Raw genomic sequence first — 14,661 nt, 5'->3', positions numbered from 1 at the left:
ACAGTTTACTACTTTAGGCCATCCAATACCTATATAAAGCAAACAGTTGTATGGAGAGGAGGATCTTTGACTTTAAGCTAATTTTTAAAATCTCTAATCCAGCCCTTTACTATTCTTTCCATATAAATTCTAAGGTTCTCAGGGATAGGTTAGTGGAGGAAGCAAAAACGGTGTGGATATTTTGATCATTCACCATCAGACAACTAACTTTCTTTTTCTTTTTAACCTCTCCTAACTTCCTTCTCTCATGGACCTGTAATTTTTTTTCCCTTTTTTTCCGTCTGTCCATGTATATTGTTAAAGGTCCCCAGTGGCACTGAGTGTTAAAGGAGTTTTTTTAACTCTCTATCTTTTCCCTTCACGCAACAGAATTTTCCATAAAGTTCTAGTCATTGTCAAACCCTACAAGCTTTCAACATTTATTTAAAATATGGTATATATCTCTTCATATTTCAGTTTCATTAGCAAAGAGATCTTGACAATTCGTGAAGCAGTTTGGCTAACAGATAATACTTATAAATATGAAGATCTAGTAAGAATGATGGGAGAGATCATTTCTGCTCTGGAAGGAAAGATTCGAGTAAGTTAAAGTTGTACTTTCTGTCCCTATTTAATGATTATGTCAGTGGCTGGGAGGGGTTGGAGGGAATTCAGGGGAACAGGAAGTAATCACTGGTACTGATTAGTCTAGTATCACCTGACCTTTCCCTGAGTAGGGAGGATTAAAGCTGAATGAACAATTAGGTGGGTTCTCGAAGCAATAATGCCAATGTGTTTTGATAAAGGAAAGAGGTGTTGTGAACTGAGCAGGAGCTCACAGTATCTAGAAATTGGAGTTTCTCCTATAATGTTACCTGTACAGAGTATTTAACTGTGTGCAGCAATGGTATCTTTAGACTTAGTTTTACAGGACATTATCAAGGAAGGAGGTAACTCAACATATTTTTCTTTGGGACACTTCTTTGCAAAGAAGTATATAGAATAAAATGAAGCGAAAAATAAACATGGCATTATAGGTAGGACACAGTGAGGTCTGTGTTCATATCGTACCGGAGGCATTCAGTTTCCCCATCTTTACAGTGAAGGGATTAAACTTGAAGACCTTTAAGATCCCTTCTAGCTCTAAATCTGTGATCTATGAATTTTCCTTTTTTTATAGACATAATTGACTAAGAATATTCCTATTTTATAAGTCAACTTTCTGATGCTTCATTATGGCATACAAATGATTCAAGACTCTTTTTAAAAAATGCCAGCAAAGGACAAATTATAGAAGGATCTATCAGGAAAATCTGGGAAGTCAGGGCCAGCAATAGCCTGTGTGTCTTCCAAGAACCAACCTAGCTTTATACAGAAAGACTTGGCATTGGCCAAAGCCGTAATGGAAACCAGATAGAGAAAGAGTTAAAGCTCTGCATCAGCCCTGGGAGTGGCCCCTGCACCTCCTTTCCATGAAAACAGAACTCCTGTCAGTGTACAACTGAGTAACCATGTAGCAAAATTTATGTTTGTTTTTCTAAAATAAATCAAGTATTTTGAAGATAGATTTAAATTCATCTTAGAGACTGATTTCCCCTTATTATATAGTAGGCTACTGTGGTTACACAGAGTAGTGTGCTATTTAGATCTGAAAGCTTAAGTTTAATAAATTGAAGTGTTCTCTCTTTTATTAGATTCCTACTCTTGTAGATTACAAAGAAGTGCTAATGAATGTAGTCCCAACAGAGAGAAGAACTCTTCACCTGTACAGCTTTATCTGTGAACTTTCTTTGTTGTATACGAGCCTCTCTGTGTACTCCCCAGCCCATCTGGCTGCTGCAGCCTTATTGCTGGCCAAGTTGATGCACCGGCAAGGTAAGACACACTGATAGTAATAATAGCTAACATCTGTCTACAATTTACAAAGTTCTTTGTATACATTACCTGATTTAATCCTAACCCCATGAGGTAAGTAGTATAAGTATTGTTTTCCTCATTTCAGATAGGGAAACAGGTTTTATCAAGGTCTTTTGTGACTTACCTCAGTCACACAACTGATCTGTGCACTTCTCCATCACACCTGAAATGCAGTCTAGTTATAAGACTGGTGTAGAATTTGACAATGGTAACATTTCATAGTTCATAAAAAAATTTTTTTTATCTGTTTATTTAAATACAAACAAGTTTTATAGATTTACTTCTGGGGGAAAGAGAAAAATCAAGATTTACAGGATAACCTACGGATTCTCTTGCATCCAGGGTGGGACTAGAAGCTCAAGGCATAGCCCTTCAAGCTGTGTGAAATCTCAGAAGGGGTTACAAAGGATGGGATACAGCCAGCAATTGTGGTTTTACAGCAGTGATCCAGAGTGAAGTTGTCTGTATGTACATCTTCCTCTGAGCATCCCGGGTAGGAGACTTTTTATTTATAACTGGTTAAGAAGATGAGTCCATGAGTGGACATATAGCTAGTCCTTATTGTACATATTTAATCTTTCATGATCATTGTTGGGAAGCAGGGAGAAGATGATCATTATTTCCTTCTGACCTTGAGAGTGGGAGTGACTTCACAGGTTCTAGCAGAACCAGGAAAAAGAGTGAAAGGATGTTACAGTTATGCCAATTTGGGTATTTCTTGGATCTGTTTCCAGAGGCAACTCCTGACTCTCTCCAAAGTTTTTCTCAGCTCTACGGGCTCATTTTCTTAGATTTCTTTCTCCCATTTCTCACTCTTTCACCCATCCCCTTCACAAAGCTACAATACAACCCTTGCTCCAGTCAATACAGGAAGAAGGAAAAACCTCTTGGCTTTTTCAGGTTGATAATGAGACTCTGCTCCCATCTTCTCACTCCTGGGGAAGTAGCACTTCTGTTCCCCATCACATTCTTGGCATTGTATTCACATCATCCATCCTTGTCAAAGTACATGTGGAATTTTGAGGGGAGCTTAGGTTGCCTGCCATATGTGGCTTGGTGTCCTTTTGGTGCAGAGAGTAACCGGTGAAATGGCCCAATTAGTACAGACCCCAAACCTAGATTCCTGAATTGGGCTGGAATGGTGGTTTTAACAGTTATGCCCATTCCCAATGACAGATACTGAAAAGGTAAAATATGCAAAGCATTACTGGGTCTTCATCTAGCCAAGATAGCAGTCTCCTAAATGGGATGCTAAGAACTATCATGATGATGTTATCACTAATTTCTCCCCTGCTGTTTTTATCTTCCTTCTTGCCCCCCCAAAAGTATAAGGTGTTCTCTCATTGACAATTTGTCTTAATTGTTTGTAGTTCTTTCAACAGTTAGCTAGTAGGTGAGCAAGGCATTGGATTGTGGCTTAAAAAAAAGTGCTTCATCTCTCTATGATCTCTCTTTGGCTTCATTTAATGAGAAGTTGTCATTCTGTAGTAATGACAGTAATTATTCCATGTTAAATTCCCTGTAAAGACCCTACAACTCTAAGGAATTGAAGTCCCTTTTCTGATTCCTTATTTAGCTTTGTAAGTCTCTGTTTATGCCATCAGAGCCAGAGAAGAAAGGCTCTGTTAAGGCCTGTGTACACTGACTAGATTGCTGTGCCATTGCTGCTGATAGAATTTTATTGAGATAGGGAACTTGAGTCTTTGGAGAATATTTTCTGGCATTAAGAAACAAAATGCCCTTGAGAAATGAGTGTTGTGATGATATAGCCCTAGTATTTTGTCTAATTCTGACCCTTCTTTCCCAGCACATCCCTGGACAAGTCAATTGTGGGAATGCACTGGATTCTTCTATGAAGACCTAATACCCTGCGTTTTGAGCCTTCACAAAAAATGGTAACTTAGTTGAAAAGTTTACAATAATTTAAAGGGAAAGGAATTATATGCAGTTACTGTTTATTCAACTTCTGAGCAACACTATAGTCCAAAACATTTTTTCCAAATGATCTGAAGACTTGTGCAGTACCAGATTTCCTTTGAGATTGGACAGGTTGTTACACTACACATATTTGTATTGGTACTAAGCTATAATACCCAGCATTTAAAGAAAGTTTGATTTTTCTTTATTCCAGTGGCACTGATGAATACAGGAAGTATAAATGAACAGGCAGGAGAAAATAATAATAATATAACCAAGCCCTTAACAAAGATAGCTTCTAGGAAGGTTTTTTGGGGGTTTTTTTATACAAAGTTTTATTCTGTCAAGCTCAGTGTCATAGACTTTGCAGCTGTGGTAATTTTAGCCTCTTCAATAAGACTCTTTGATGGCCAGAGTGTAACAGTAAATCATTTCAGTGATCAAATGGGAAACATCTATGAGAATAGGAACTGTTTTTGAAAAAAAAGTATTAAGGTTGGCCTTTCTTTGTCTCTCTGGCTACCAATCTCTTTCTCCCGCCAGAATAACTTAAAAGAGTGATGGAGTTAGATAGGGCCTTCTTGGGGGAGCAATTTGACTTCTCTCACAGTCAGATCATGTTCCACGGGGCCTTAAATGATTCTCAAGGATCAATCTTGACCAATCTTAATAGATGTGTTTTCTGAACTTATTTAGAATATTTTGCATTTTTCTCTCTAGTTTAAAATTGATTTTTAAGCTTTCGTTGTCACTGAAATGCAAATCGGACAATCACTTCTCTGCATTTGACTCCTATCATTTCTTTTCTTCCTCCTTTATTTTGTTCTCTTAGCTTCCATGATGATGCCCCAAAGGATTATAGACAAGTTTCCTTGACAGCTGTGAAACAACGTTTTGAGGATAAACGTTATGAAGGAATAGGTCAAGAAAAGGTATGCTTCTTTGTCTTTGACCAATTATCTAAAAAACTTTAGTTTAAGAATGATCAGATGTGGGAGAAGTGTGTATAACTGAACTTACCTGCCCACCTGTTCAAAAACTTTGTATCATTCATGTTTTGGAGAGGATGAAAAAGAAATGAAGAAAGTACTATTACATTTTATCCTTCTCTCTTTCTCCCTCCCCTCCAGGTAATGGGTTATGGCCAATTATGTAAGTTATTAGGAGTGAAGCAAGAGGACACAGAACCTTCTTCCTCCCTCAGTGTGGCTGAAATTCAAACCTTCCTCAACTCACCCTCTGGGAAGAGAACCAAAAGGTAAATGGGATTCATGTCCACATTAAAAATCCTTTTTACAAAGACTCTTATTATCTCACCAAAGGGAATTTTGCCTCTAGTTTATTTTATGCTCAGTATTTTCAATGTGTTATTTATATCAGGAAAAAATTACTATTTTTCTCTAGCTATAAAGGAACTACCAAAGGAAAAACTACTAATCCTGATGAATTCATAAGAAAATTCTGTCAAACTTTTAAAAACAGTATACAAATTACACATTATTCTCAAAAATTGAGAAAGAAAGCATCTTACAAGAATCTTTTTATGAGACAATTTTAGTCATAGTACCTAAACCAGGGAAAGATAAAACACAGAAAGAAAACTATTAATTTTCATTGTTATTACTTTTTTAGTATTATTAATAAATCAACTCAAAAAGTACCTTAGAAAATATAGGCATAAAGCTTATTTTAATATTATAAAAAGCATCTATCTAAATCTAAAAGCAAACATCATATACAAGGAAGATTCAGTAGAACTTTTCTCAGTAAATGCAAAAATGAAGCAAAGAGACCCAATCTTCCTACTATTCTGTTATATAATTCTGCAAATGCTAGCAAAAAGACAAGAAAAAGAAATTAAAGGCATAAAAATAGGTAAAGAGGTGGCATGATTATCCTTTTTACTTATAATGTGATGGTTTACTTGGAAAATCCTAGAGAGATGCTAATTGAGACAGTAGTACAGAAAAGTTGCAGCCTATCAGATCCTTAAAAATCAATATCAATTCTATATAATGTCAAAGCACTAGAAGCAGTAATAGAAAGGGAAATCCCATTCTAAATAACCACAAAATATATAAATCTGAACATCTGCCTACTAAATTAGTGCACAGAAGACTGTTAAAAGATACTCTTCAGAAATAACTACTTATATAGGTTGGAGGAGGATATTCAGTATTTATGGCTAGACCATACTAATATTGAAAAAACATGATACTGCCAGAACTAATTTATATTTTTAGTGCTAGATCAACCAACTTACCAGGGGTGATACTCTACAGAACTCAATAAAGCAATCAAATTCATTTGGAAAAACATCAAGAGAAACAATAAAAAGAAGTAGAGATGGAGAAATAGAACTTCCAGATCTCAGACATTATAAAACAGTAGTCATTAAAACCACCTAGTATTGGTTAAAAAATAGAAATATAGATCAGTGCAACAGACTAGGCAAGGGAGAATCAGAAATAGAATTCAATAACCAAGTGTTGAATAAAGTGAAAAATATAAATTACCTAGAATTATCTTATTTGATTAAAAACGACTGAAAACTGTAAAGCCATCTGGCAGAAGTTAGGATAATGCATTTCACCATATTTCACAGTCTATTCTAAATGGTTGCCCAACCTTAATAAGAAGAAAAGTAAATCATATACTACTATTAACTAAAGATAGAAGATGTATTTTTAATCGAATGAGATAGAGGTATTTACCAAAGATAAAATAGATAATTGATTATTTTTAACCAAAAAGCTTCTGTACAAACAAAATTAATGCACCTAGGATTAGAAGAGAAATGGTCAAATGGGAAAAAAATCTTTTGGTCAAATGTGTTTGATAGAGGGTTTGTTATCCAAAATACTAAACAAAATAAATATATAAAACAAAAGTATGGAAGACTGCTCTAAATCACACAAAAAAAGAAAAATGCAAGTCAACAATCCTAAGATTTCACCCCATATCCTGCAAATTGGCAAAAAATGACCCCCAAAATGGCAATAGGATAATGGTAGGAAGGTATGTCTGAGACTGGGGCTTTTGAGGAAAGAAATAAAAGAATAGAAGAGTAGAGGAGAAGGTGATTTGAGGGCCTCTTAGTAAAGAAGAAATGGTCTTTTTTTTTATTAAGTAGGAGATAAGAATATCTTTTGAGAGAGGAGTAAAGGCAATAGGATATGGCATAGTAGGTTAGAGAAAAGAAGACTAGAAACAGCCACATATGGAGCACATCAGGCAGGAATAAAAGGACCGCCGTGCAAAGTATAAAGGTATAACCTATTTGTAGTGAGCCTATTAAGCAAGGCTATCTGTCTTCTGGCTCCAATAAGAGCAGGAAAAAGCTGTCAACAGGGAGGGGTCATTTCACAAACACTTAGGGCTACTTGCCTAGAGAAACAAGGGGATGGAGTGACTTGGTAAAGATCTCACAGGAACCAGGCCCAGGCTCCTGTTTTATTTGGGGCTCTCTGGGGTAGCTTCCCCGGTGCCACTTTTCCTGCCTTGTATTTAATTTAGATTGTGTTCTCTTTCCTCAGAAGAAGGGAAAACAGCCTTCAGGAAGATAGAGGCAGTTTTGTGACAACACCTACTGCCGAGTTATCCAGCCAAGAGGAAACTCTCCTGGGCAACTTCCTGGACTGGAGCTTGGACTACTGCTCTGGCTATGAGGGAGACCAGGAAAGTGAAGGGGAAAAAGAGGGAGATGGTAAGTGTCAGGTCACACAGCAGCACTTCTCCAAATTGAGTGCAGAACATGCCTCTTTTGTTAAGATGTGGTTGCTGTGATAAGCATATCTGTGATAAGCATATCCCTCGATGCTAAGGGATCATGAATCATGACCTTTGTTTAAAGGTGTTAAAGACTATTAAAACATATGCCTGATGATGGCTTTCTCAGCTTTTTTTGTCATGCCCAGAAGAATAGGTGAATTGCTTAAGTTTCATTATTCTAGCAATACTGGAGAAAAGCACAAATTGTCATTTTTTTTCTGAGAATTGTGCCTCTGCCCTTGTTGGTCAGTCAGGCCTCTATCATCTGTATAATGGATGTATATTTATGCAGAAACATCTTAACCAGTACTGGGAGAGAATTCTAAAAATCTATTTTAATGTAAGGCCTGAATATACATAAAAGAAATACATAAACAACTAATCAATGTATAAGATTGATATTCATCTCTCAAGGGATAGTTAAATATGAACAAATATAATCTTACATGTTACTAGGTTGTATGTTTATCATTTTCAAGGCCAGAATGGAAACTGCTGTCTCTCCTCTCCTGAAGGTTAGTCTTCCAAAAATAGAAAGGGTTGAATTCATTGTGAGATTCTTGAAAAGAATCAATGAAAAGTATATGGATGCTGCCTCCTGAATTTTGAATGACCTATAAGGTGTTCATTCATTGGGTCCCTCCCACAAGAGGTCCCTTAGCATCCTCTGTCAGAGACTGTCCCGGGCAAGACACCCATGAGGTTGGCTCAGGTGGTGACCCATCTGATGCTCTCATCTACAGTGAGCTTGGTTCTACAGGTAGGCGTTGGTTGGTTCTCCAAGACTTGTGTTCTGTTCTTACAGTCACATCTCCCAGCGGGGTCCTCGATGTAACTGTGGTGTATCTGGATCCAGAACAGCACTGCTGTCAGGAGTCCAGTGATGAAGACAGTCGACTAGAGGACCATTCTAAGCAGAATGTGCCGCCGCCATCAGACCACATGCACGCTGAGAAACAGTGGCTCCTTTTTCAGGACAGGACGGAAACCAAAACAGAAGTGACCTCGGGCTACTCCTCCGTCAACAGCGCCAGCCCCACATCCTCCTCCATGGAGAACAACTTTGGAGCATTTGTCAAAACTACCTCAACACTGTCCCCAGGCAGGGACCCGAACACTCACCCATGTACAGCCACCTTAGAATCATGTTTACAGTCTCTTCACACCAGTCCCACTGAGAACAGCCTGCACCGGAGACAGGTGAAGAGGAAAAATGTGGCTGAGCATAGTGACAAGAAGAACTTGGGATTCTGGAGTCTGTGATTGTCTGTGCAGTGTTTGTCGCTTTCAATGTTTACTAAAAGAATTTCTGTAATGCCTTCTAAGGGTTGTGGGGGGGAAGCCATAAATGTGTACTTTATAAACTCCAAAGGTAACAGATGTACAACCTGCTGGGGTCTGAGGACTGGTAACTCCAACACGTGGAAGATGGAGAAAAATCACTGTTGGCACCAAATGGAACTTCCTTCCATTTAGTCCTATGCAAAACAAAGTGCACAGTTGAATTCTCCATCCAAAAGAAAAGTACCAAATCCTTCTCTTAGGCAATGCAAGCCCAAAGCAATCATGCCTTATTGTGTTAAGTCTGTTTTCTGTTTTCTTCACCTTTTTTTTTTTCTGTGGTGTATGCTGTCCTGGGAAAGCAGAGGCTGAACCCCCTTCTCACTGTTCAAAAGGTCCTCTTCCCAGTAGATTTCTTTACTGAGTAAAATCTGATGTTCAGGCCCAATCCAATGCCAGTATTCCAGGCTTCAAGTAACATTGAATTCAAAGGTACGTTCCTAGGAAAAGCTTTATTGATGTTACAGTGACTCTACCTGCAGAGTTTTGGCTGGGCCCCGGTGAACTAGAGATCTCATTCAGAAGGGATTCATGGGTCCTCATGGAGCCTAGAAATGTGTCCAGTGGTGGCAGAGGCTATTTTAAAAGCTAAAAACTATGGCATATTTTAGCTTTGAACTCCCCCTCACTAACCAGGTTGTCTGAAGCCTTCACTGCCAAGTGCCTTCCCCACCAACTTTTAGCTCTTTACAAAGAGTTGGTCTTTACAATAGAAAAGTCAAATGCCTTTTTTTTTTTTTAATAACCTTATTGCTGTTGCATCTTTACTGTCTCCAGTCCAGTGTTGGTGCTAAGAACTGCTCTTTATACAGTGGGGTTTAGGACCACTCTTAGTTTATTACCATTGCACTGCCCTCACTTAAAAATTCATCCTTTAAGATGAAAATTAACTCAGTTGCAAGTGGAATGGGATTTTTTTTTTAATTCCAAGTCCTATTTCCAAGTGGCATCATGACAAACATATGCTGAAAGCATTTTTCCTCAAGATGTGATTTCTTCAACTAGCTTCCTGCCTGAGAATGGCCAAATAGATTAAGTGGGGGAAAGAAACACCAATGCAGTTTGGATTTTAATGGTTTCGTCATTGTAAATTGTCTGAAATAGAATAACACTGAAACTGTAAAGTAATTGTTTGCTTTTATTAATTACTGTGGATAAAATGCCAGGTTTTGTTTTTTGTTTTTTAAGTGTCCCTTTAACTATGCAACATTGAGGAAATAATGTGTGATCCAATGGCTTCTCATTCTATATTTTCCCCTGGAATTAGTGCAACAGACAGGATTTCTATAGAAACATGTCTCTTGAGGATGTGGTTGTTTTGAAGCTTCAACTTGGAAACTCAAGAGCTAAGGGAAATTTCAATTGCTTTTAAATTAAAATGAGTACACATAAATTACAAGGATGTTGTTGGAAGGATATTATAGATATTTAAGTTTAAGGTCCAAGCTACTGGCTTCATTGGAAATTTCCCTAACAATTGAGAATCTTAGGGTGCTGTGGGAGTTTTTCCCATCTTCTTCATCCCCACCCCCAACCCCTGCAGCTTGCTAAAGGGGTCTCAGCTTAATCCCAAATTTTTAGTTTTACTAAATTGGGTAATGATGATGAAAAGGAAATACCTTTATAGTCCCATTATTCCCGATAGAGCTTTTTTTCATATTGTATTTAAAAAAAGATATCTCCACATTGGTCCTGCTTTATCGATATAGTTTAATAAAAATCAAACTTCAGCAACAGGAAAAAATTACCTGTTTCTGAACTTATCTACCAACAAACTTCAGGCCTATGAAGTTGGCTGGGCTTGAGAGACTGGAAATGGATTCAGAAACATCTATCATGAGCAAAAGAGGCAACTATACTTTTTTCTTTCTTTCTCCCCCTTTCCCCCCCCATAGTTCTGAGCCAGTCTTCTCTATGGAGGAAAAGAGCAGAAAATAGCATTGCCCAGCTCTCCCAGAATCCTGTATTTCAGTATATTGTAGACTTAAGAAAATACTGGACAGCAGTAACTGGACCTTCCACTCAGTTTCATTAACATATGATAGGATCCAAAGGCTTCACTAATATATTCAGTCAGCCTCTTACTATAGGGAGTTATATCTGGGGAGATAGTTAACCTGAAGTGTATCCAAATTAATGTTTGATCTACTACACCCTGGCCAAATTATGCTTCTGAGAAACCATTGTGTCACTGAATTCTTGATATTTTCTCCCATTTTTAGCAAATGGGTTGTCAGATTCTGAGAGATTGAGGTCTAAAATAGTTTTTAAACCGATTTCCAAATGCATCTTACTATATAGCCCCAAGAAGCTAGCACTGCCCTTCAAGCCAAAACATGGGACGGCAAGGGAAGCTTGTTTGCAGAATTATCTCTGACCATTCATTGATCCAATGAGAATAAATGTGAACAATAAAAATTAGTGTTCTGATCTCTTCCTGTCATTAGCATTTGTCCAGGGACCAAAGTCCTCATTCCTAACGGTGTTCATTTCCTTATGTTGTAGGGGAGAATGGAGAAGCTGGGAGCTTGGGGTAACTGAGTAGAGCCTTAAACTCTAATCTAGCACAGATAACCGTGTTGTCTCCAGGCTTTCCCCTCCCTGGTCTACTCCTGTGCTTGTGCTTCCTGCTCAGAGGACTCTTTATCTAATTGTTTAAGACAGTCAAGATCCCTGGCAATCCCTTAGTATACCAAGTTGGAAAAAGGAGATTGGAAAAAAAGGGGGGAGGGAAGGGTCTGTGGATGGCCAGTGCAGCATCTTAAATAAGCTAAATGTGGAATTTAAATGTTAGAAGGGACACAAAATTTATTCCAACCTCATTTTACAGATGGGAAATGGGGCTTAGCATGAGTGACTAAAAGTCACACAATAGCACCATAGGTAGCTGCCAGTTGATATCTTACTAAAACATTTGCAGTTTTAGGCCAGTACCTGGACTGGTTTTCCCAGCCCAATTCCTGCCCTCATATCAAAGGATTTCAACAAATATACTGGTGCCCCCTCAAAGATCTGACCTTTTTGGTTCCCATGATCTGCCTCTATTCTCTGCTTCTGCCATGGGGCGCACCTCTGGCGTGAGGGCTTGCCGGGCCTTTTCAAGGACACCTGTAGTGTCTACCTGTGGCTGTGGCTCCCGGCTACCCCCGGTCAACAGGCTGAACCAGGTTGAGGGTAGCCAGTTAGGGAGATACCTCCCCAAGCATGTGCGGGCTTCTCCAAACAATGAGCGAGTTAACATCTCTTCCCTTCGGTTCCTCATCTGAAAAATGTGGACACGTTGGAGAAGGAAATGGCAGGCAAACTACTCCAGTACTTTTGCCAGGAAAATCCCATAGACGTTGGGTCCCTAGAGTTGGACACAACAAAGTCTTCCTTGGCATCGGGCCTAACTGGGTCCATTTGTAATTCCCACCCACTACTGGCTCCTCCCAAAAATAAGCCTAATCCCTCCTCCACCCAACATTCAAATACCTGAGCACAGATATCATGTATATCCTGAACCTTCTCTTTTACAGGTTAAACTTGTCTAAGTCCTTCACCTAGTTCTCAAATGCCATGAACTCAAGGCCCTTGACCATCCCGACTGCTCTCCCCGAGCCTTGCCCAGCTTATCAACGGCTGCTTTAAGTTATGGTGCCCAGAAATAAGCACAAGATTCCAGCAGGTCTGACAAGGGCAGTGTGCAGTACTTAGTGATTTTCTCCTGCTGTACTCTCACACTGGACTTGCTGCGTCACGCTGCCAACTCATGCTGTCCACCAGTTAGGTTCTTGGTCTCAGGAGATTAAGGAGGCCCTGAATTTTAGCATTTCAGATTTGGAAAGGAACTCGGCAATCATCTATAATCTAAATCACATCAGAAAAAGAATCCCTCTTACAATATACCAAACAAGTGGTCATCCAGCTACCAATTTGGTGAAACCCATTGCTTCTCAACCTGATTCCACTTTTAAATAGCTTTAAATGTGTTTAAATGAATAAAGATTTATTGGGAAGTTTTTCCAAGATGATTATGTAAGATGTTAGGAATAGCATCAATATTGTGTTTCTATAATATTGTTGCCTAGCACTTTTACCTGAAGCATATTGTGGGAACACATCCATTTTGGGTTTTTTTGTTTTAAGCAAATATAAACTTTTTTTTTTTTAATTTATGGAATAAAACAAGCATTTCCACAATATAACTAAAAAGATGATTGTATATGAAACTTGTAAATCTACTATGTACAACTTGCTAGGCCTTTAAAATATTTAACAAAATTATGTAAATTTTTCCCTTCCCTCTCACCCATGGTTACATACCTAGATACAGATAGGTATGTGAATGTAAAACTATTCATCTATCAGTTCTTTCTCTGGATTCAAATAGCAACTTTCTTTATATGTCCTTTAGAGTTAATTTTGGTATTTATAATAGACCAAATAACTTATTCAAAGTAGTTCTTAAAATAATATTAATAATACTTGACATGAAACTGAATAGTTTGTCTGAGGTGCATATAAACTACCACAGGGTAAAATTTGCCTAATGATCTAGAAATGGAATAATTTACCCTAAGTGATTAATTCTTTTGAATTTAAAGAATTTTAATTTTTTTAGAAATTTAAAAGAACTTTCTGATATTTCATTTTTTAACCTAGCTTACCTGATTGAGTGAGGGGAAATTTGGACTGCCATTCAGATTTATTGTTTCACCGATTAGTTATATCCAACTCTTCATGACCTCATTTGAGGTTTTCTTGACAAAGATACTGGAGTGATTTGCCATTTTCTTCCCCAACTCATTTTATAGATGAGGTTAAGTGATTTGCTCAGCCTTACAGAGCTAATATAGTGTCTGAGGCCATATTTGAACTCGGGTCCTCCTGACTCCAGGGCCAGCATTCTGTATCCACTGCTTCCTACCAGCCCATTCAGATTATCCTATGTGTTAAAGGAAATGTTTATTTGGACCCCAACTGAAATGCAATATGAGGATCTCTGGGAGTGGCTAATATATTGCTGGAACCTTGAGGAATTTTAATTGAGAGAACTTAGTTTCTGACCTGAAGCCAAGGGAGTGATTTTCATTCAATTCTAGGGTTCCCCCCATCACTATCGAAAACTCCTTTGAGACCAAACTTTGCTTCTAAGGAAGAAAGTTTGATTTTTTTTTTTTTAAATCTGTTTTATCATCTTTGTTTTGGGGCAGGCTTCTACTAGCAGCATTCATTCAAATTGTAACCTATAAGAATTTTTCAAAATATTTAAGGGAGAATGTGATTTCCAGGCCTGTTAGGTTTGATAAACACAGATCCTCATGCAAAAATGTTAATATCTGTATGGTTGGAAAAAAATATGCTGCATGGATTTTAAGAGACCTGTCCAGAACTCGGAATATATACTTTGCCATAAATCACAATGGTTAATCTGTTGGGGAAAGCAAACATTTAAATGGGGGAGATTGTAAAGGCAATCTTTACATGTAATTGGAAAAAAATAAAATACTATTTAAAAAAAAAAAAAGAGTTGAGCTGCAGAGATTTTGACTCCTGATGGTCATATAATTTAATAAGGGCTATAGAGCCCCATTGAGTGACCAATCCAGCAGAGACACTGAGCCCAGAATATTACAGAAAGAGAAAAGATATAGGGGCCCTGCAGTACTACAGCCATATGTTGCTTTGTCATTGTGTTACCTTATTACTAGTGTATTCTAACTTTGTGCCCACTCTTCCAAGAGATTCTGTGTA

The 14,661-nt window shown here is 38.0% G+C and overlaps 1 protein-coding gene across 1 annotated transcript in view; it reads left to right on the top strand.

Moving 5' to 3' along the window:
- The window catches only part of CCNF (cyclin F), a 34,392-nt gene extending 23,049 nt beyond the window's left edge, over positions 1-11,343 (top strand). The window contains exons 11-17 of the mRNA XM_051989485.1: positions 457-580; positions 1,674-1,854; positions 3,704-3,791; positions 4,646-4,745; positions 4,944-5,071; positions 7,350-7,519; positions 8,390-11,343. Of these exons, the coding sequence (XP_051845445.1) occupies positions 457-580; positions 1,674-1,854; positions 3,704-3,791; positions 4,646-4,745; positions 4,944-5,071; positions 7,350-7,519; positions 8,390-8,847 (1,249 nt within the window). The 3' untranslated portion in view covers positions 8,848-11,343. The remainder of the gene's footprint in view (positions 1-456; positions 581-1,673; positions 1,855-3,703; positions 3,792-4,645; positions 4,746-4,943; positions 5,072-7,349; positions 7,520-8,389) is intronic.
- Positions 11,344-14,661: the final 3,318 nt, after the last annotated feature.

The sequence above is a fragment of the Antechinus flavipes genome, chromosome 1 (genome assembly GCF_016432865.1).
Source record: "Antechinus flavipes isolate AdamAnt ecotype Samford, QLD, Australia chromosome 1, AdamAnt_v2, whole genome shotgun sequence".
Lineage (NCBI taxonomy): Eukaryota > Metazoa > Chordata > Mammalia > Dasyuromorphia > Dasyuridae > Antechinus > Antechinus flavipes.
Note: the sequence above shows the minus strand (reverse complement) of the source record. Positions and strands in the feature narration are given on the sequence as shown.